The 23,994-nt window shown below is 39.6% G+C and overlaps 1 protein-coding gene across 1 annotated transcript in view; it reads right to left on the reverse strand.

Annotated features, from left to right (window-relative positions):
• Positions 1-23,994, reverse strand: part of GTF2F2 (general transcription factor IIF subunit 2) — a 150,459-nt gene that overhangs the window by 123,119 nt on the left and 3,346 nt on the right. The window contains exons 2-4 of the mRNA XM_028103254.2: positions 15,110-15,183; positions 4,055-4,073; positions 2,091-2,235 (exon numbers count right to left, since the gene is read on the reverse strand). Coding sequence (XP_027959055.1) covers positions 2,091-2,235; positions 4,055-4,073; positions 15,110-15,183 — 238 coding nt within the window. The remainder of the gene's footprint in view (positions 1-2,090; positions 2,236-4,054; positions 4,074-15,109; positions 15,184-23,994) is intronic.

Raw genomic sequence — 23,994 nt, forward strand, 5'->3', positions numbered from 1 at the left:
AAGATTAAAAATGGAAGATGAATTTTGGTAGAAACCTTACCTTTCTAAATCACTCTTGTATAATAAACCACGCGTTGGAAAAACCAACAACTTAGTAAAATGAAAAAAAAACTGAAATAAGGTACCTTTCTCTGCAAAGGTAGTTCAAACTTTGTTCAAGGCTCTGCCTCCTGTTTACTGTCTTGGTGCCATATGCCTCTTCTCCATGGACAACCACAAAAGTAGAGAAAACCTCACAGGTTCAATAGGTCTTACTGAATATTACCAATCACAAGACAAATTTGAATCCTTGGATACACCTATGCTATGCCCTGCATAATGTGGCATACAATAAATATTTGTTGAACAGTTGAATCCTCTCCAAGAGAAAATGCATGTGTTCAATTTCTTCTACCTCCCATAATACTACACTACAAATTATTGTAGCATCAGGATAATGCAATTAAACAAAACTGTTACCTTAAACCACATGATAGAAAAGTTATAATTTACGATTTTGGTTTTTTATTTTATTTTATTTTTTCAAAGATTTTATTTATTTATTTGACAGGGAGAGCTACAGCAAGAGAGGGAACACAAGCAGGGGGAATGGGAGAGGGAGAAGCAGGCTCCCTGCAGAGCAGGGAGCCCGATGTGGGGCTTGATCCCAGGACCCTGGGATCATGACCTGAGCCAAAGGCAGACGCTTAACGACTGAGCCACCCACGCGCCCCACGATTTTGGTTTTTTTAAAAGATTTATTTTATACAGAGAAAAAGACAGAGAGAGCAGAGGAAGGGGCAGAGGGAGAGAAACCCCACCACCACCAATGTGGGGCTCCATCTCACAACTCTTGAGATCATGACCTGAGCCAAAATTAGGAGTGTGATGTTCAAACAACTGAGCCACCCAGGCGCCCCTATAATTTACCATTTTGTTACATTCTATGTCCAAGGGGTGGGGGGGAAACCGATTTATTTTTTAGATCAGTTTTTACAGCTACTGGTAATCTAAGACACCACAAAAGATTTTATCTGAACACATATTTTTTAAAACAGTAACATTCTTAACATACTATAATTTCTTACAGCTTTCTTTGTAATGTTTAATGAAGATTCAAAATCACAAATCATTTTCTTTAGACAACGAATAAACTTAAAAAAAATTTTTTTTATGCTTATTTATTTATTTGACGCAGAGAGAACAAGAGAGAGACAGACAGAGCAAGCACAAGCAGGGGGAATGGCAGGCAGGAGAGAAGCAGGCTCCCCGCTGAACAAGGAGCCCAATGCGGGGCTCCATCACAGGACCCTGGGATCATGACCCAAGCCAAAGGCAGCCGCTTAACCGACTGAGCCACCCAGGCACCCCTAAGCTTTTTAAATTAGATATGAGAAATTAGCTCCATTAAAATGAGTAGCCCTGCTGCGTTAATAGTAATATTCTAAATTCAGGTAAGGTTAAAAATCAAGTAACAATGAAAATAAACATAGATGTACACTGCAAAAAAGCTTCCTCTGTATTTAATTCACAAACTGAAACACCTGCTCCTGATTTATTGAACTGGTAAAATATCTGAGAGCAAACACACAAAATTTACAAACTATACTTAACACAGAGCTTCTTGGAAGTCAAAACCAAAATACATTACAGTTCATCTCTCTGCACTAAAAATGCCCTCTTAGTATCAAAACCCACAAAAGCAAAAATTCAGACTAAAATATTCCCTAATATTAAGCAGTATTCTTTTTTTAAGCACAACTTATAACTGCTGAATATCAGTTTACCAAAACAGGCAAGTATGGCCTTATCTTGGCAAAACTCACATTAGTGTTTCTTCAACATCCTAGAAGACAGCTTGATGCACCACACTCTTCCATCTGCTTTGTTCTATTTCTTCATGCCCCAAATGGAAACTAAACCCTTCGAATAACAGCCAAAATTTCATTAATCACAGGAAAGTACTTAGAGAAATAAGTAGCATGCTATGAATAGAGGTAGACAGAACAACAGGTAGAGCAGCCTTGGTAATGACCTCAAAATATATGTTGAGACAGAAGATCTATACAACAGGTATGGGAATCATATTAAATAATTCTATTCCCACTTACCTGATGAGCTCTCAGTAAAGACTGTTAATGTCTGTCCTCCAACGCTTTGTAAGACAAATGGATGTTCTCTAGGAGTGCTGACTGAAGCTGGTTTTCCACCAATATCGTGAATATTTGCAAGATCCTCATTCAAAGTAAATGACACCTAACAGACACATTAACAAGAGCTTATTACAACAGACTTATGTATTCAAAGTATCTTTCACAGAAATTCTGATTAAATCAAATACTTCTTTAAATATGTGAATCTTCGTTTCTAGACATTTTATTAAACATTTATCTAAAACCTTATTTAAAAAAATCCTTAATACTTAGTCATAAAAGGAGAATCTGGGGCGCCTGGGTAGAGTCAGTTAAGCATCTAACTCTTGGTTTGGGCTCAGGTCGTGATCTCAGGGTTGTGAGATCAAGCCCCACATCAGGCTCCGCACTCAGCGTAGAGTCTGCTTAAGACTCTCTCTGCCCCTCCTGACCCCAAATAAAATAAATCTTAAAAAAAGAGAGAGAACATATTCCCATTTGTCAGAATAATGGGACTAATCTACCATTATAGATAGGTGACAGCTTTCAAATGTTTTCTCTGGTTTATGGCTGAAGAAATTCTATTTCCAAAACAAATAATTTTTTTTCCCTAAGGTCTGTGAATTCAAGAGATCATGTCTTGTTACATTTATATCCTTATGAATACATATACTTAAATATATATTTAAATATATAACAAATACAAATAAATATACAGCAAAATGCCTGGCACATAGAAGGAAAATAGTATTTGCTGAATAAGTGAGTATTTTAAGAGTATTAAGAAAGCAATTGTACGGGCGCCTGGGTGGCTCAGTTGGTTAAGCGACTGCCTTCGGCTCAGGTCATGATCCTGGAGTCCCAGGATCGAGTCCCGCATCGGGCTCCCTGCTAAGCAGGGAGTCTGCTTCTCCCTCTGACCCTCCCCCCATCTCATGCTCTCTCTCTCTCTCATTCTCTCTCTCAAATAAATAAATGAAATCTTTAAAAAAAAAAAAGAAAACAAAAAAGAAAGCAATTGTACTTAAAGGGGGAAAAAGTGAGCTATTAACTAAGAATGCTTAAACACTCCCATAAGCAGAAAATAGATTTCTTTTTTTAGGTTTTAATGACTACTGTAGGAGTACATGGTGCTGTTTCATTTTTGAATATTTTAACAAATACAACTAAATATTTATTTATTAAAGATTTTATTTACTTATTTGACAGAGAGACACATAGCGAGAGAGGGAACACAAGCAGGAGGAGTGGAAGAGGGAGAAGCAGGCTTCCCGCGGAGCAGGGAGCCCGATGCAGGGCTCAATCCCAGGACCCTGGGATCATGACCTGAGCCGAAGGCAGACGCCTAACCAACTGAGCCACCCAGGCGCCCCACAACTAAATATTTATAAAGATAACGCAACATTGAGGTTTAGAATAAAAACACATAACAGCAGTTGTTCTTTCAAAAGGATTTTTACTATATACTAGATCTCCCTAAAGGAACATCACATTTTACATCAAAAGATTTATAAACATAAAATACTAACCTCCCAACCACATAGGAAAGATTATGAAGCATTTGTTAAATATTTCTCTACCATGTGATAGGTACCACAATTTTGTCCTGGACTTAATGGGTCAAAACCTAAAGCCCTGAAAAATCCAGACCAAATGCCTTTGCCACACTGAAATAATATTAAAGTATTACTGAAGCGACAGTAAGCCTCAGTACTGAGGGGATAGTTTAGGTCAAAGCAGAAAAATGCTAAGAATGAACAACTAAAAAGGAGTCCATTCATTCACACAAAAGTGGCATTTATGCTGTTATGTGCTCCTCACCATCAGCCACTAGTTTGATGCGGAGTTTTCCAGAATGCAAACACTGCCTTCTCTTTACTATTACTAATACACAGTAAAATAATCTCACGTTTTAAATAAAATTTTCATAGAAATAATCTTACCTCAGTCCTTCCTTGATTCCTACAAAAGAAAGGAAAAATTTTTATTTAGATTTCATGTTTTCTTCAGATGTACACTAAGAACTAAAAGAAATAACACTACATCATATTTACATAAAATAAGACATTTACATAGATCAACTAATATTTACCCTTGGCTCTCCGCAACTAACCTACTTATAAATCATATAGTAAAAAAAAAAGTCACTTTAATCCCATGTGTCGATATTATGAGTTTGTATCACTTAACACTATTACAACCTGCCTAATATTTTAACCAAGTAATGATCTCATTACAATTCTTATCTTTATTTCTACACGCTACGCAATAGCCTAATTTAAAAAAAATATATTACGTATCTACTATAAGCAAAGTACTGAGTGTAAGATCTCTGTCCTCAGCCAGAAGATATAAAAATTACATCCATAACGATAAGAGATACATTTTAACTAATTTTAAATTAAGAGAGCCCAGTGGGGAGGCGCCTGGGTGGCTCAGTCGTTAAGCGTCTGCCTTCAGCTCAGGTCATGATCCCAGGGTCCTGGAATCGAGCCCCACATCGGGCTCCCTGCTCAGTGGGGAGCCTGCTTCTCCCTCTCCCACTCCCCCTGCTTGCGTTCCCTCTCTTGCTGTGTCTCTGTCAAATAAATAAATATATATATTTTTAAAAAAAGAGAGAGAGAAAGAGCCCAATGTGCCAGGATCAGATAGGACCCCACTTTTTCCATTTTCAGAGTTGAGAGAAAACCTGAGGTAAGTCTTGAAGGATACTGGGATCTCAACAGGCTGAGACAGGAATATAATATCAGAAGTATCAGGTGAGCAAAGTCACAAGGAGTCTGATCATGAAAATGTAGTCATTATTTGGCTGGGAGAATACAAACTAAGGAATAGTGGGAGATAACTAGAAAGGAGAACTGAAGCTAGACCATGGAGTATCCTGAATATCATAGTACAGAGCATGGACTTACTAATTCTCAAGGAATGGAGAGCCACAAGTCTCATTTGAAAAAAAAATAAAGTACAAAACATGCTCCTAGAAACTTGCACCAGAAAATATATATAAAATGGATATGAAGACCAGTTAGAATACTAATGTTTCTCCATAACACCAGGCTGAGTTCCAACCTGCCTTCATTCAGTGGCTCAACCACTCATTCTGTCATTAAGTGTCTACTCTACATCTATTAGGCCTTGTGCCAAGTGCATGGTATAGTATGAACATAGGTCTTTATGCTCAAGAAGGTCCTAGTTTAACGAAAAAAGATCCAATCCATATACAACATACACTGGATAATAACTTTATGACAGAGGTACAACATACTGTCATAAAAATGCAGATGAGAAAGCTAGCAAGGATTAATTGAATGAGGGATGAGGTCAACAACATGGAGGCATTACAGGTTAAGAGAACACACAAGCAGGGGGAGCAGCGGCAGGCAGAGGGAGAAGCAGGCTCCCTGCTGAGCAAGGAGAGTGATGTGGGGCTTGATCCCAGGACTCTGGCACCATGACCTGAGTTGAAGGCAGACGCTTAATCGACTGAGCCACCCAGGCATCCCTAGCACATTCTTTCTAACATCAGTGAATGGCAGGCAGGAGTCAAGTGGTAAAGAGCCTCTTAGGCCAGACTAAGGAGTCCAGAATCTTAAACAGAATTGTTCCCGGCAGGACTTCTCAGTCTTTCACTTATTAAAATGCAATGCTGATTCTCTCTTTGTTAGGGAAGTACCTAGAACAGAAGTGAAGAAATTCTAAGATTTCCTATAAAAATATGCATTTCCAGCTTCTCTCAAAAGACTGGAAGATTTGGCAGCAATGCCCTCCCCTACCCCCTAATTCAGCATGACAACAATCCCTTTGACATGCACAGTCAGGCAATGAATTCACCGCAGTCCCTTCCCTATCACTCCTGGACCTGGTTTCTAGAGGCATTTAGTTTAGCTAACTTTCCCCAAACATAGGTGCTGCAGTCAAAACAAAGGCGAAGATGCAGAGAAGGTACTTCCAGAACGTTTACTGAATTGGAATGAGGCTAATGCAAAAACCCACATAAAAAGTAATGAAGGCTTGAACCTGGTACTGGTAGAATGGAAGGAGGACTGTGTGGCAGGGTATCTGAGCTGTCACAACGGACAGAAGCGGAAATGACTGCAAGGAGGCAGCAAGGGGGAAAGGACTGTTTAAAGATCATGCTGACATTTCCAGTCTGGGGGACTTGAAAATCACCCAGATGCAATTAGGGAACACAGGAGGGGATGACAACTTTATTTTCATGTATTTATTTATAACATCATCTTAGCTGGAATGATGAGATTGACAAACTCTGGATGAGTTCATTTTCCAGAATAAAAACTAGTCCTTGAAGACTTAAGACTTATTTTAAAAGGATTACATATTCTTTTGTTTGGTGTATAAAAATGTATTAAGTATACATGACTTTTTGTTGTTCAATATTACCAATAAAATACATCCTCTCCATGATGACCTGTGGTTAAAATTATAAACATCAACTATTGTAAAACATAGTAATATCTTCAGAAATGAATGAAGCAAACATGTAGCTCATCCTTTCACTGAATGCCTCATAAGGCTGTGCCGTTAGTTTCTCCTTCATTACTCTGGGTCCATTTCTCAATACCCCACAGCTATTTCTTTAGACTCCAGCCCATTCCTCTTGCCTTTTTAAAAAATTAATCATTTGTCTTTCCTTTTTGTTATTTTTAAATACTTTAGATTTGACACCAATGGCAGGAGACTTTTCACTAATCACTGATCACCAATAAAACACCTCTTTTTCCAAGGTAAGAAAATCAACCAAATAATATGAAGTCTTTTAACTGTGTTCCAGGATTTTTTTTTAATTTTTTATTTAAATTCAATTTAATTAACATACACTGTATTATTAGTTTCAGAGATAGAATTCACTGATTCATCAGTTGCATACAACACCCAGTGCTTATTACTTCGTGTCATTTTTTTTTCTTAAGTTTTATTTAAGTACTTTTATACCCAATGTGGGGCTCGAACTCACAACCCCTGAGATCAAAAGTCACATGTTCTTCCATCTGAGCCAGCCAGGCATCCCTGGATTTGTTTGTGTTTTGTTTTTAATTCCTACTCATTCATCCGCTTTTTGAACAATTCAGCTCAAAAATCATTAGGTGAAGCCAAGCAAGGTAGGTATCTGCAGAATGGGTCGAGTAAGGTAAGCACAGCCCAAATGGGATGGAAAGCAAGTACCTGGGGCAGAAGGGGTAGCCTGGGGCAAGGTGTCTGAGCCCAGGAGGGTAAGGAGGGCATCCCCACAAAGGAATGGCTCAACAAGAACTGTGTTAGAACGAGCAGGGTCAGGACATCCACATGGGAAGAAAACCTGAAGCATGCTGTTGGGAATCCTAGAGGGGTAAGTAGGCATGCGTATGAGGACTGGAGGGGATGACAATCTGAATGTGCTGAGGAGAGCATCCCTGTGGAGGACTGCAAAAGGCAGCAGCCTAATGGGGGCTGCTATAGCCCAAGCCAGGTGAGGAGGGTGTTCATACACTCGTGGGGAAGAGGGGGGTCTAACCAAATAAGAACAGAGGCCCGAACAAATAAGTGTATATTAAATATAACAGGAACCAGGTTCTTCACTTTCAGAAAAGAGGTCCAAACATAAAAAGGGAGAAAACTGGAAACATTCAGGGGTGTTGGACTAGAATTGGATGTTGGTGTAAATTTATTATTTTCAAAATATATAAATATACAAATTAATATAGATGTAAATGTGTATGTATACATATACTCCCTAACTCTGCCCCCGGAAAGGGTCTGGGAGCAACAATGAGCACTTGTAGTATCCAGATCTTAGTTTCTAAATATTATTCTCCTCTAGAAAGAAGTCGGATCCATAGAAAAATGCGTAACTTCAGGCTCAGAAAGAAATATACAAGATGAGTCTAAACCTTTTTTCTGTGACAAAAAGTAAGTGCTCAAAGAATGGCAAAGACAGGTCAGAAGGCCACAGGACTTACACTACTGAACTGTACACTGAGAAAAGGGTTAAGATGGTAAATTTTATACGTGTTTTTACCACAATAAAGAAAAAAGGGGGCATGGGAACCAGCTTAGGAGAAGTTTCCAATGTCTATATTTTGGACAATTTGAACATCAGAATAAATGATGATAGTAACAAATTGTGACCCATTAACTAAAACTGGAATCCGTGAATTCATACTAACAAAAATAATAAAGTGGAAAATTTGATGAGGAATGGAATATATATTTTTTTAATATTTTATTTATTTATTTGACAGAGAGAGACACAGTGAGAGAGGGAACATAAGCAGGGGGAGTGGGAGAGGGAGAAGCAAGCCTCCCGTGGAGCAGGGAGCCTGATGCGGGGCTCGATCCCAGGACCCTGGGATCATGACCTGAGCCAAAGGCAGACGCTTTACATCTGAGCCACTCAGGCGCCCTCGAGGAATGGAATATTTACACAGTCTCAAAGTACTGCCTGACAGAATACTTATTAATTACAAAGAAGAAAAGAGTAAATTTACAGTGAAAAAGCACAGAAGACTCTCCTTAATCAAGTAATCAAAGTTACCACCAGTAATGGGACAAAATGAAAACATGCAAACCTTACTAGAATACAGTAAGAACCCAGCTTCACCTTCATTGATATTCTTGCCAAAGATGCATAACTCTATTCTAATCATGAAGAAACATCAAACTCAAATTTCCATAAAATAATGGAGAGTGTTGATACTTACACAGTATACAAGTCAAGGAAAGACTTCCAAATGTTCTAGATTTAAGGAAACTAAGAGACCTGACAACAGAATACAATTCAAGATTGTGTACTGGATCCTTTTGCTATAAAACAGTATGCGACAACTCCCAAACCTTGAATATATCCTAAGGATTAGGTAGTACTATTTGATGTTAATCCACTGATTTGGAGGGATGTGCTGTGATTATGTAGAATATCCTTTTTGTAGTAAAAAAGAAAAAAAAAGCCCTTTATACTGTTCTTCTAACTCTTCTGTAGCTTGAGAGTGTTTTAAAATAAAAGTATTAAATAATTTCAAAATGTGCCCAGGTTACTTCATTATTCCCTTACTAAGGATCTGTATCAATGCTGAAATGAATATCCTCAATCTTTGTATCACTAACTTATTACTTCCATGAGGTAAGTTCCATGGAAGTGCTGGGTCAAGAACATGAATATGTTATTATTAATATCTCTAGCCTTCTCATTATCCCAGTCCCACTCTGCTGGATGAGTGTGTCTGTGTCCTTCTATAAGGGCAGCACCAAGAACTGAACAAACTACATTGTGAGCTAACTGGCAGAGAAAACAATGGGATTATTATTCTATTTTGTTCTGAGCAGTAATGTGTGTGTGAGTACATGTGACTGTGTAATGTATATATGTACGCATATATATGTTGCCAGGCTGGTCTTCACAAAGTTTGTGCTGACTTAAACTCATCAGTATAAGATTGTTCTAAATTTAGTCAACTTTATAACAGAAAAATTGTATCTCACTTTTTGTTTGCACATTTATTATGACCTTGAATGTTACATGTGTTTAGAAATAAAGCTAGATATTAAGTCTCTGAGAAAAGCCTTACTAGTACAGACTGGATGACTGTCAGTAAAATATAGCATATATAAAGCATTTCAAAAACTGAAGTTTTCTGAGGCAGGATGGTGATGATGCAGAAAGGTTGTTTTTTTGTTTTGGGTTTTTTTTTTAAGATTTTATTTATTTATTTGAGAGAAAGGAGAGAGAGAGAGAGAGGGCATGAGCAGGGGCAAGGAACAGAGGAAGAGGGAGAAGCAGACTCCCTGCTGAGCAGGGAGCCCGACACGGGGCTCAAACCCAGGACCCCTGAGATAATCGACTGAGCCACCCAGGTGCCCCAGAAGGCTGGTTTTAAAACTTACACAACCTAGGGGAGTGAAAACCCAAAAAACTGAAACAACCTAAAGCAAAACTATAAGCTAACTAAAATGCAGTACCCATTAGATGTCCAAAGGGATAAAAATAATCCAAGTACAATGGTTTAGAAACATCACATAAGCTGCCTAAGAAAAATGGCACAAAACCAGCTGTTAAAAAAGGCTAGAGTCTTTTTTCAGGTGTAAACAGAACCAAATTTGGGGAAAGCTGCACTCCCAGCTGCATGTTTTCTCCCCCTCCTCTGCCTCTCTCAATTCCTCTACTCCACAGCCCTGTCTCTGCCAGAATGAACCACCACACCACATAGATCTTCCAAGCTTTGGGCCACCTGCACAGCAAGCTGTTGCTGCTTATCTTTGGGAGATGTGCCAGGGAAGGGAGGCCCATGCCCAAACCACATCAAACACAATGCTGGGCCAATGGTCTATACTGTGTAGTATGTGGCATGACTGTAGGTGAACACTACTGGCCATTTTATATGCATTGAACCCACCTCCTTTTATTAGTATTATTACTATTAATAGATGAAGAAACAGAGAGGGGAAGTAACATCTAAAATCACACAGATAGTAAGTGACAAAGGTCTGGACAAGTCCAGAGGTGAATGACTCCTGAGTCCATACTCATAACAGTAGGCCACACTAGCTTTTAAAAACCTTAGCTGTTTTCATGTTTTACCCAAATATACATTTTTTACCACACAGATAATACACAAACTGGTTAATCTGCCTCAAAGAATCAATAGTTGATTATGTATTTCCTAGCCTTAAAAATATCTGAAGATGGTTTCACCTGGTGTTCCTTAAATCTTCTCTCAACAGCCATGGTACCTTCATAATTTCCTCATAAGACACTGGGCTTTTTAGTTTTCTCATTATCCTAGTCTCACTCTACTAAAGGAACTTATTTGTCCATGTCTTTAAGTACAGCACTAAGAACCGAACATAATGTTTGCACCATACACTAACTGGCAAAGAACAGAGTGGGATTATCATCCCACTTCATTCTAAACAACAAACATCTATTAATGGAGTCTTTTGTTTATAGCCACATAACCCTGATGACTCATATTTAGCTTGAAATCAGCTAAAATCTTGATAACCTGTCACATGCACTGAGAAGCCATTCCTCATCATCCCACACTTGCTTAACAGTGAATTTAGTAATTCAGTAAAAGGAATGAAAAATGGGGTCCCTGGCTGGCTCCATCAGAAGAGCATGCAACTTGATCTTGGGGTTGTGAGTTCCAGCTCCATGTTGGGTGTAGCGATTAGTAAAATAAATAAGCTTAAAAAAAAAAAGGGAATGAAAACTAAATGAATTAATAGCACAAAAAAATAGACAGCCAGGAGACCTACTATGGAACAAGTTGTTTTTAAGCATTTCCATAGCAATCTTAGGGCGCTAATTATTATGAATCTGTTATCATTAAAAGGATCTAGATCTGTAAGACAAGACTACGTATCATGTTAGGTAGAAAATCTGCTAGATCTTTTATCTAACATAAAAAATACATGCACACCTGACAACATTAAATGCAAACAGCTTACTGTCATGATCAGGATACTCTAGAGAGTGAAAGAGGGGATACTAATAATAACTGCACGGGGAAACATGTAAACTGGGACTGTTCAGGCAAACCTGGGGGGATGGCCACCCAATATTAGATGCAACCATGTAAACCATCTGCTTTAAATAAGGAAAAAAAAGAGCTTGAAATTTTCTATCCAGCAAAGGATGATAAAGAAAAACTGTGGCACACCCACCGCTGCTTATTTAGTATGCTGTCTTTATTCTACTTCAGGGATCAAAGGGCTTGCAGAGGTTTCCCTGAACCTCAGTGTTTACCCTATTTCCCATACTAGGCCCTTTTTCTCCATACCAAAAAAAAAAATTTTACAGTCCTCAACCAGGTATTTTCTTCACACAGAGGTTTTGAGGAATGTAATATTCATGGCAGAAAAAGGACATTTGAGTTTACAAAGCATTTTTTCTAAAGATTTGTTTATTTGACAGAGAGAGAGACAGTGAGAGAGGGAACATAAGCAGGGGGAGTGGGAGAGGGAGAAGCAGGCTTCCTGCCAAGCAGGGAGCCCAATGCGGGGCCCGATCCCAGGACCCTGGGATCATGACCTGAGCGGAAGGCAGATGCTTAATGACTGAGCCACCCAGGCACCCCTACAAAGCATTTTAATAAATCCTAAGCTATTTCCTTTGTCTCATAAATACTCTATGGGTTGTGAGGCATTATTACCCACATTTTACAAACAAGAAAGCTAAGGCCAAACAACTTTCAAGAGACCCTTAGGACTAGACCCCAGGTCTGGAGCTCTAGTCTAGTTATTACATAAAACCACATGGTTCATCACTTAAATGCATTTTTCCTATAGTCTGCCTTTCTTCAGTGACATAGATTGCTGAGATTTTATCTTGATAGTGGCTCCCATTTTCAGTAAAACCAATTATAAGTCCAAAACAGAAAAAATAGGTAATTATCTACATTACAAAGGACTCCATGTTAAAGCAAAAAGATCACAGATTTCAATTAAAAGTATGCAAAAGTGTGCATTCAATTTTTCTTTCAATAAAAGTACAACTCACAAAAAAATGTGATTTATCTACAACTTTCCAGAAAGAGGTTCATTTTATAAAGTTAAATATACAAATAAATGACAACCATTTCTGTATTATGTCACTGGATTTATAAAAAATGCCTGCAAGGACGGGAAGATTGAAGGGGGGGAAATTGGAAGGGGAGATGAACCATGAGAGACAATGGACTCTGAAAAACAAACTGAGGGTTCTAGAGGGGAGAGGGTGGGAGGATGGGTTAGCCTGGTGATGGGTATTAAAGAGGGCACATTCTGCATGGAGCACTGGGTGTTATACGCAAATAATAAATCATGGAACACTACATCAAAAACTAATGATGTAATGTATGGTGATTAACATAACATAAAAAAAAAAGAGTATATGGGACTAAAAAAAAAAAAAAAGGCCTGCAAAACAGGCAACTTTAGGGATAAGGAATCTAAACTCAAAAGATGAAGTGACCTATACAAAGTCTCACTGATCGTAAGTGACAGAGCTGGAATGGAAACCTACTGGAGTTTTCTTACCATTCAAAGGCCTGAACTCAAGCCTGGTTCTGCTATTAATTGTGTAGTCATTTCTTGAGAAAGTAAGATATTACTTGCCCCTATCTAACTTTAGAATTTTGGATATAAAAGCATGCCTGTTTCCAGTCAATACCTTGTTAAAACAAAATGTAGGTAAGTCAGAACAAAGGTAAGTAAGAAAAAGAGCAAAGGGCGCCTGGGTGGCTCAGTCGTTAAGTGTCTGCCTTCGGCTCGGGTCACGATCCCAGGGTCCTGGGATCGAGTCCCGCATCGGGCTCCTTGCTCGACAGGGAGCCTGCTTCTCCCTCTCCCACTCCCCCTGCTTGTGTTCCCGCTCTCACTGTCTCTCTCTCTGTCAAATAAATAAATAAAATCTTAAAAAAAAGAAAAAGAACTAGAAATACCTTAGGGTCAAATAACATGTACAGACTGAGAAGATGAGAAGGAACCAGCAATAGACTGAGAAGGCACAGTCTGCTAGGGACGATAATCAATAGAGTGGGGTCCCAGAAGTGAAATGAAAAAAAAAAAAAGGGTTTAAGGATAGAAATGAATGACTGCAAAAAAGGACTATAAATCCTTTGCAGTGACTCCCACCAAGAGTGGAGTCTATTGCACGCCACTTGAATCTGGGCTTGGCTATGTGAGTTGCATCCTCAGTAGGACTTTGGCAACCATGATGCAAACACTTTCACCATCATGTGAATGAGCACGCTGGAGATGAAATACACATGGCGGGACCTAGTAGCTCAGTCAGTTAAGCGTCTGCCTTCAGCTCAGGTCATGATCTCAGGGTCCTGGGATTGAGCCCCACATCGGGCTCCCCGCTCAGTGGGGAGCCTGCTTCTCTCTCTCTGCCTCTGCCTGCCACTCCCCGTTTGTACTCTCTCTGTGTCAAATAAATAAAAAATCTTAAAAAAAAAAAAAAACCACACACGTGGCCACTGCCCCAGCTGATAGCAAGCCAACTACTAGATACATGAGTGAGGCCATTCTAGCCAGGAAGACCAGCCAGATCAGCCCCAAATAGAACTGCCCCAAAGAAAAATAAGCAAATAAAATGGTTCTTGTTCTAAGCCACTAAATTTTGGAGTGATTTGTTATGAAGCAAAAGCTAACTGATAAAGACAGTGATGACAAAACTAAAGCTATTTTCAATGGAGTAGCACGTATGAAAATCTGATTAGAGTTGGGTTAAGAATGAATGGACAGGGGCGCCTGGGTGGCTCAGTCATTAAGCGTCTGCCTTCTGCTCGGGTCATGGTCCCAGGGTCCATGACCACATTGGGCTCCCTGCTTGGCGGGAAGCCTGTTTCTCCTCCCCCATTCCCCCTGCTTGTGTTCCCTCTCTTGCTGTGTCTCTGTCAAACAATTAAATAAAATCTTAAAAAACAAAAACAAAAAAATGAATGAATGGACAGAGTGGAATGCAAGGCTTCTGGCTGATACCAACTGAGCTCTGGAGGCTTCCCTTTCTAACAAGACCATTTCTTCAACCAGGAAACTACACCATTACACTGCTTACCAGGTGTTCCCTACACTTTTCCAATGCCCCCTACAGATAGACATGGTGGCACAATGGCAAAATCTTTCTACCAAAGCAATTAATGGGATGCATAACCAACCCAGCATACCGCCTCAGAAGATGTGGAGACAATGGAGAGATGAGGAAACTACATATTCTGTTGCTTCATGGCCAATAAGTTTTGCCAATAAATCTGACTTTATATTTACACCTATCACTACAGAGGGGGCTGTGTGTGTGCCTGCAGAGGGATCTATATGCGTATGCAGAAATACCCATGAGCACACATAACTCCTTAGAGCGCACCTAACCATCTCTTGACAAGTCTTGATTTGCTCATTACTTCTCATTTTCCAGGTACATTCTCTATCTGAAAAAGAATTGTTATTACATTTTAAAGCACTTATAAAATGTTCAAAAAACAGCTTTTTAAGATGTCAAAAATATAGAAATAACTTACTTGGCAATCCGCAGCTTCCCAACTTCACCTCTTCCAGGGGCTTTAGCCCATTGCTGTGACAAATATTTAGGAACCTAAAAAAATAAATAAAACACTAGTAAGACTATGTTTTAGATGCTAACTTCCTGAACATAAAATCATATACTGCTTCTATTTTACTTTCTGCCTATAGTAACTAATCATTAAGTATCACGCTCCCATTATACATTTTGCACTATAAGGGATACAAGAAAACATTTTAAATTTCAAAGAACTAGGGGCGCTTGGGTGGCTTAGTCATTGAGCATCTGCCTTCGGCTCAGGTCATGATCTCAGGGTCCTGCAATCGAGCCCCGCATCGGGCTCCCTGCTCAGCGGGAAGCCTGCTTCTCCCTCTCCCACTCCCCCTGCTTGTGTTCCCTCTCTTGCTGTGTCTCTCTCTGTCAAATAAATAAATAAAATCTTTACAAAATAAATAAATAAATAAATAAATTTCAAAGAGCTTAAAGTCAATCAAGCTGGTGACACAATAACTAACACGAGTCAAATATCTTAACAAAACAAAGTGTTATGTTCCCAAGTAAGTCCAATGAAAGTTCAGACATCAGAAAGGCTACCAGAAAAGTTTTCTCAGGAGTATAATATTCTAACATATTATTTAGAGATACCACCAAGTTTAAGATGATTTCAAAAGTTAAATTTTATTGTAAGATAACTCTGACCAATGATAAAGGGTCTGCTGAAATAAATGATTAAATATCACTGCTAACATTTATATAATACTACTTTCCTGACACTGTTATAAGCAGTTTCCATGTATTTACACATTTAATCCTCACGTCTCTATGAGGTAGGTACTGTTAATTACCCTCATTTTACAAATTATGAATCTGGGATACCCGGGGATTATATAATTTAGCCAAGATTATAAATCTGTAAATGATGGAGCCAGGATTCAAACCCAGTCAGTGTGGGTAACTAGATACATATAGTCAGAAGGGTTTTAATTCCCAAAAGAGAATATATGCTGAATCACTACTATTTCTTCTAAGAGGCAGTATGAACTGTGGAATCAGCACACACCTTCAAGGTTAGCCTATTGTGAGGAATGAGATACCACAGATAAAGCATGAAGCATAATACCTCACATAAGGCAAGTACTCAATGAATGTCAGGTGTCACTACTATTTCCCTCAGCAATCTTGGAATAACATGAACATGAGTGTAGAACTGAGAGCTTCCAAAGCTGGAAAGAAAAAAAACATTCTATTAACCAAGATTTCATTTGCAAAAAGAACCACTTGATTATCAAGTGGCATTGCTTTGTTTAGCTATAGTAAAAATTCACGAACAAAAGGTTTAAAAAAATTCTAATGGTATTTCTTCAATTACATATGCATTCTTTACATCAAAATTATTGAACACTAGTCATATTCCCTAATAAAGCCCATAGGAGAAAGATGGTGTCTTTTCTTCATCACATTCCAAGTTACTGGTTCAAATGAGTCCTTTACATATATAGACCCATTAAGACTTTCTCCCTTTCAGTAAGGGTATCCCTTCCGTAATTTTGTATTTCAAGCAATCACACTAACCACTAACTTCCTGGCTCTCTCCTCAGTACTTCAACAGTTTTTTCCACCCCTTCAAATCACTGACTCTTAACATCTCTGCCCTTTTCCCAAGCTGTGTATGTCCTGTCTTCACAATCATTCCCTTGCCCCTACCTCCTTCATCATGCTGGCCTGGCAGAACCTTAATCCCGATTAAAGCCCATCTCTACTGCTACTTAATTAATTAGTTTGATTTCATTTTGTTACTTCTCCACACTGGACCTGAGCAGCTGGAGAAAAATTCACAGTGATGCTAACTAGTCTCACTTGAAATATATGGCTACCAACATCAAGTAAGCCCTTCACAAGATGCTTGGCAATTGAACTCCATCTCCCTGGTCAATCCATTCCCCCGCTACAGCTGAGTCACAAGTTCTCTTCACTTCTCAAGCCAACAGCACCTCTCCCTCCCTTCTCCTTCGGTGGTGCTACCCTGACTTCTCTTCAAACTAGGGAAAGGATCAAAAGAGAACCTCTACAGCTACCATGCAGCCACAGCTAAGGCCTTTCACTCTGACTTCCTCTTTGAACAATGGTCAATCTCTCCACTGTGCACTTAATTTCTTCCCCTGTAGTCTAATCAAGGACATCTTTCCTTCAATTCTACCATTTTTCTCCTCTCTCCTCTCTACTTAGTCATCCCCCCATCAGAATGATGACCATGATGATAACTGCTAACACTAGAGTGCTTACTACATGTGGCAGAACACTCTTAAGATGGCCCCCAATGATTCTCACCTCCTGATATTCACACCCTTGTGTAATCGCCTCTCCTTGAGTGAGAAGGGGATCTGTGACTTGCTTCTCATCAATACAACATGGCAAAGGTGATGGGATGTTACTCCCCTTCCCTTTTGGCTAGGATTCTTTTATTTATTTATATTTTTTGGCTATAAAATTTGTCCAGGTCTTTTTTTTTTAAGTGGGTTCCACACCCAACATGGGGCTTGAACTCACAACCCTGAGATCAAGAGTCAACTGCTCTACCGACTGAGCCAGCCAGGCACCCATTTTCTCTTTTTTTTTAAGTTTTTATTTTCATTACCCAGTGCTCATCACAAGTGCACTCCTTAATCCCCATCACCTATTTCACTTATCCCCCCATTCACCTCCCCTCTGGAAACCATCAGTTTGTTCTCTATAGTTAAGAGTCTGTTTCTTGGTTTCTCTCTCTTCCCCCACCTGTGCTCATTTGTTTTGTTTTTTAAATTCCACATATGACTCATATTGTGTGGTATTCGTCTTTCTCTGACATATTTCACTTAGCATAACACTCTCTAGCTCTATCCATGTCGTTGCAAATGGCAAGACTTCATTCTTTTTTGTGGCTGAATAACATTCCACTGTGTGCGTGCCCGCACGTGCGCATGTGTGTACCACATCTTCTTTATCCATTCATCAATCAGTAGGCACTTGGGCTGCTTTCATATCTTAGTTATTATAAATAACGCTACTATAAACATAGGGGTGCATATACCCCTCTGAATTAGTGTTTTTGCATTGTTTGGGTAAATACCCAGTAGTGTGATTGCTGGCTCATCAGGTAGTTCTATTTTTAACTTTTTGAGGAACCTCCATGCTGTTTTCCAAGTGGCTGCCCGGTTTGCATTACCACCAACAGCATAAGAGAGTTCCTTTTTCTCCATATGGGATGTTACTTCCGTGATTAGGTTACATAAGATGGTGACTTCTATCTTGCTTCTCTCGTTTTTTCAGTCTGCACACTTTGATGAAGTAAGCTGCCATGTTGGGGAGGCCCAGGTGGCAAGAAACTAAGGACAGGCTCCGGTTAGCAGGCAGGTAGGAAACCTAGGCCCTGGGTCCAATAACCCCGAGGAACTGAATTCTGCCAACCACACATGCTTGGAAACAATCTTCCCTGGTCACGACTTCAGATGAGAATTCAGCCCTGGCTGACATCTTGATTGTAACCTGTGAAAGGCTCTGAAGCAGGAGACCCAATTAAGCCATGCCAGGGCTCCTGATCCACAGAAACCATGAAATAATAAATGTATGTTGTTTTAAGCTTCTAAGTCTGTGGTAATATAGCAACAGATAACTGATACATTAAATGACAAGCACTCTTCTAAATGTTTTAAATATATTAACCACTTAATCTTCACATAATCCTGTTATTTCCTCCATTTTGCAAATGAGGAAACTGAGGCATGGGGAAATTAGCAAATTTGCTCAAGATCACACACCTAGTAAGAGCAGAGTCTATAATTCTCCACACACTGTCCCATTTTCCACCTCTCTTTTCAGCATAGCTTTTTGAAAGAGTTGTCCCTGCTGGCTGACTAATTCCTCCTCTGCCATATTTTTTTTCTTTTTACTCTAGACAGGACTTCCTCTCTACCACTCCACGGAAAGTGACGACCCTAGTTACCAAATATCTCCACATTGCCAAGTCAGTGTATAGTCCTCATCTTTAATACCTATCAACAATATTTGAGAACTGTTTCCTCCTTCTTCAAACACTTTCTTCACTTGGCTTTAAGTCACCACAATCTCTCTTGATTTTCCTCATACTTCTCTGGACTCTCCTTTTTGGTCCCCACACATCTAGATTCTTGTCTTCCCAGCCTCTCACCTGTAGTGTTCTGGTTTCAGTCCTCAGACCTCTTCTCTTCTCTACCTGCAATCAATCTTATGTAATCTCATCCAGGCTCAAGACTTTAAATACCATCTGTATAATAACAATTCCCAAATTTAGAGCAAGTCCAGGCTCTCCCCTCAGGTTCCAACTTACATATCCAATTGCCTACTCAAGCTCTCCATCTGAAAATTCCGTGGACATTTCAGACTTAAAATATCCATACCAGAACTCTTAATTTCTCCCTCATAACGTGCTCCTCCTGCAATTTTCCATACCTCAGTAAAAGTCAACTCCATTCTTCCAGGTACTCAGTCTGAAACTTTGTGCAGTTACCCTGAATAGCTACTTTTATCTCACATTCCACATCCAACCGACTGATATATCCTGTGAGCAACATCTTCAAATTATATCAGGACTCCAGCCCCTTCTCACCAATTCCAAGGTTACCATCCTAGTCCAAGCTACCATCATCTTTTGTATAATTCTGATAGCCTTTGGATTTCTTAACTTCCACTCTTGTCCATGTCTAGTTGATTCTTAATATAGCAGCCAGAGTCATCATCTTAAAACATAAGTCAAATAATCCTATTCTGCTCAAAGCCTATTTAATAGACATCTACATAGTGCTTACTACAAGCCAGGTACTTTTCTAATCACTTTACAAAAGTTACTTCACTTAATCCTCATAAAAACTCTATTACTGGGACATCTGGGTGGCTCAGTTGGTTAAGTGTCTGCCTTCAGCTCAGGTCGTGATTCCATGGTCCTGGGATCGAGTCCCGCATCGGGCTCTCTGCTCAGCAGGGAGTCTGCTTCTCCCTCTGCTTGCTGCTCTGCTGTCTCTCTCTCTCTGACAAATAAATAAAATCTTAAAAAAAAACTCTATTATTATCCCAGTTTTTTAGAGATTTTACTTATTTGAGAGAAGAGAGTGAGAGGGAAAGAGAATCTGAAACAGACACCGCACTGTGCACAGAGCCTGACGCAGGGCTGGATCCCACAACAGGGAGTTCATAAGCTGAGCTGAAACTAAAAGCCAGATGCTCAACTGACCAGCCACCCAGGCACCCCTATTATCATCATTCCATTTTTGCAGATTAAAAAATGAGACCAAAAAGTTATTTGCCTAAGGTCTCACATTACTAGTGGTGAAGCCAGGATTCTAATCTAAGCAGTCTAGCTCCATAATCACCATGCCATGTTGCTGCTCTAGGGCTACTCCCTCCCCATGTCACTCAGAGTAAAAATCCTATGATGTCTGACGTGTTTCAGCCCCCTGGTAGCCCATGGCCTCATCTCCTACTACCTTCTCTCTCTCACTTGACTCTAACCACACTGTTCTGTGAACATTCCCAGCACCTCATATCTGAGGGCCTTTGAAATGCTGTTACTTCTGTCTGGAATACTCTTCCCCCCAGATATGTGGAGGGCATGCCCCCATAATATCCTTCAGGTCTCTGATCATAGACCACCTTATCAGTGAGGCCCTTCCCCCACCCTATTTAAAACAGTATCCCCAGATACTTACTATACATTTTACCTTATTCATTTTTCTTCAGAGCACTTATCATGGGCTATATAGGTGTTCATTTACTGTCTATTCTCCTTCCCCGTTAAGAATGTAATCTGCAGGAGGCAGGTATTTTGTCTGTTTTGTTTACTGCCATATCCCTAGCATCTAGAATAGCCTAGCACATAGCAGGAAGTTATTTTAATGACTGGATACTGAGGAAACATTAGCTAATGTTAATGTAATAACAATGATGACATTATTGGGATATATCTGGGATACAGAATTTAATTTTAATAAACCTCACTGCATTCTCAGAGAGAAACTTTATTTCAGAGATCTACCTTAAAATAAGGGGGAAGGAGGAAAATGCCAATAATGGATAGCATTATTTTCCAGTCTGCCTCCATCCACTTATTGCTGGTTCCTGGAGATGCTATTAAGATAAACGAGAGAAAAGAATATTTTGGAGCACTGGAACTCTTGAGGAGACCACACTTCTTCACTACATTAGCCAAGTCAGAAGAGTCTCCGATCAAACTGCTGGAGACTACAATTTTAGCCACCAAACAACCAGAAGTTCTAAGTGAAGTCTGTATCATACACTAAAACAAATTTAAGAATCAAATTCACTACAATAAATTGTACCTACTACAAGCAACTGACAACTTACAAAAAAGATTATGTTGCAGAAGTCAATTGATAAAGATAAGTTTGGAACTCACACTGCATTATCATCATTATAATAAAGTCATATGTTCCCAGGGAAGCCTACCAGCTTATTTAATTCAAAAGGCTGCCAAAATACTATACTCTTTCAATGAAAAACTGAATACATTGAGGATAGTATGTCAATCATATACGTATAACTCTCTACACCAAGAGCTTATGGAAATGAGCTTCCCAGAAGTTCCAGCCCATTAGCATTAAGTCTGAAAAAAGGGAGGGAGATGAGGAAGAAAAACTCATAGCATATATGGTCCCAAGCCTCCAAAGTACTATTTTGAATGGCTGATATTTTTAATTAAAACATTTTCTTTTTTTAATTGTATATATTTAAAGTATACAACATGATGATCTGATATATTGAAATGGTTACTACAGTCAAGCTAATTAACATATCATCTCCTCACATACTTTTTTATAAGAATACCTGAATTCTACTCTTAGTAAATTTTCCCAAAACATTCATGTCAACATATCACTTATGAGATATATGTTGTTTCCGCCCTCTCCACATTCATTAAAGAAAATCAGATGGAGACAAGATAATAGGTACAACAGGAGATGTTTTCTCAGATTTCTGAAGACAGTAAGAGAAAATGACTCACTTAAGCATTACTTTCTCAGGGAAACTTCCCTTGACCCCCTAGACTAGATCAAGTTTATTATCCACACTCACAGAACAGTATTCCTGGCTTCCATGTCCAGACAGATAAGTCTGTAACTGCTTTCATTAGGACTAATATTTGATGGCTGTCTGTCTCCTGCAGTAGACTATAAATCCTAGTTCACAGAGCACGGGCCATGTCTGTTTCTGCTCACCATAACATACTCAGAGCCTGGCACAATGACTGGCAATCACTGAAGACTTGTGGGATGAATCAACCCACGTACCCGTTCACTCATGGCAGGCAGAGCAGTAAGGTCAACCATGACTTTGAAGCCAAGGTGCTATGGTCATATGTATAGACAGTTATTCCCCTGAGCTTCTTTGCCAACTTTGCTTCAGCGAATATCTAGTTCCCCAACTACTAGTCTCCAAACCCTGTTTCTCCCAGAATACAAGCAAATTAAGGGACTGTAATGGACACTGTTGATATGACACCCATTTCCCCCTTTAGGACTGAAAGTCTTATTCTCCCAGCTGCTGGGAGTGTGGCCACAGAGAGCCCTAGCTGTTAGCCCCTTTTTGGCATTGGCTTCACTGAAGAGAGGTGATGTGGGGGCTTCATTTCTTTTTCTTTCTTCCTTCCTCTAGCCAAGATCACACTCTTCCTGGGACAAACAACATGCAATGATTGGTCAACATAGGGTATACCTCACCCCAAATCAGGACACCTGTAAGACTCCCTGTGGAAACATCCTCAGCCTTCCTTGAAACTGCATCATACCCTCTTACCAGTCCTGTTCAAGTCTTCTTCCTTCCACAGGTGATGATCCCAAGAGCATTCCCTGGTAAACCTAATCATCTCAAAATCAGCTTCCCAAGAAGCCCAATCTGTGACACACAGCTTTTACTCCCACGTTTTCTTGAAGATCATCACCACATGGAACTGACAAGATCCAAGGTCACAAAAATGAAGTTCCCAGGGGTGCTTGGGTGGCTCAGTCGGTTAAGCATCTGCTTTCGGCTCATGTCATGATCTCGGGGTCCTGGGGTTGAGCCCCACATTGGGCTCCCTGCTCTGCAGGGAGTCTGCTTCTCCCTCTCCCTCACATTTGTGCTTTTTCTCTCTCAAAGAAAGAAATGAAGTCCCCACATCACCTCTATTCCTCAGGGAGATAACTCATGAAAGAGACCTAAGCTGGAAAAAAGACATTTCCTATTCTTGGCACAAGCTGTGTAGCCAAACAGACCTAAATTTGAAACACTGTTCCATACTTGGGTAAGATAACCTCCCTAAGCTTCAATTTCATCATCTGAAAAAATATAGATATTTAGTATCTTCTTCACAGGTTTGCTTTGTATAAAATACCTGGTACATATGAAAGCTAAGTTCCTTTTTCGCCTGTCTCCTGTCCTGACCCTCTCCTCCAACAAACAGTAGTCCAAAATGCCTAGAAGAGGAAGGCTGACTGGGTTGGAAACAACTTTTTACTGGCTAGAAAGCTGTTGCTTAGACCTACCACAGCCCTTCTCAATACCTCCACTTGTTCTTTCCCAAAAAAGAGGTAGCATTTGTTATAAATCAGGCCTCAGTATGATATTCATTACTTAGAAAAATCCCACCCCTCCTAATAACCTTGCTAACTTTATCTCCTCCTCCCCATCCTATATGTACCTTACCCTCCAGCCAACCATAACTAGAGATGATTTTTCCAGAAGTCTAAAAATTGGAAACCAAACAACAGAACTATGGTAAAATATTCTTAAACATTCTACAATTTTTAAACCATGATTTGGTATAAGGTATGTAGTAATAGTGTGACCAATTGGCAACCTAACAGTGGCACAGACTGA

Source organism: Eumetopias jubatus, unplaced genomic scaffold, assembly GCF_037043125.1.
Source record: "Eumetopias jubatus isolate StellerSeaLion01/CBP00866 unplaced genomic scaffold, mEumJub1_p1.0 scaffold_3, whole genome shotgun sequence".
Lineage (NCBI taxonomy): Eukaryota > Metazoa > Chordata > Mammalia > Carnivora > Otariidae > Eumetopias > Eumetopias jubatus.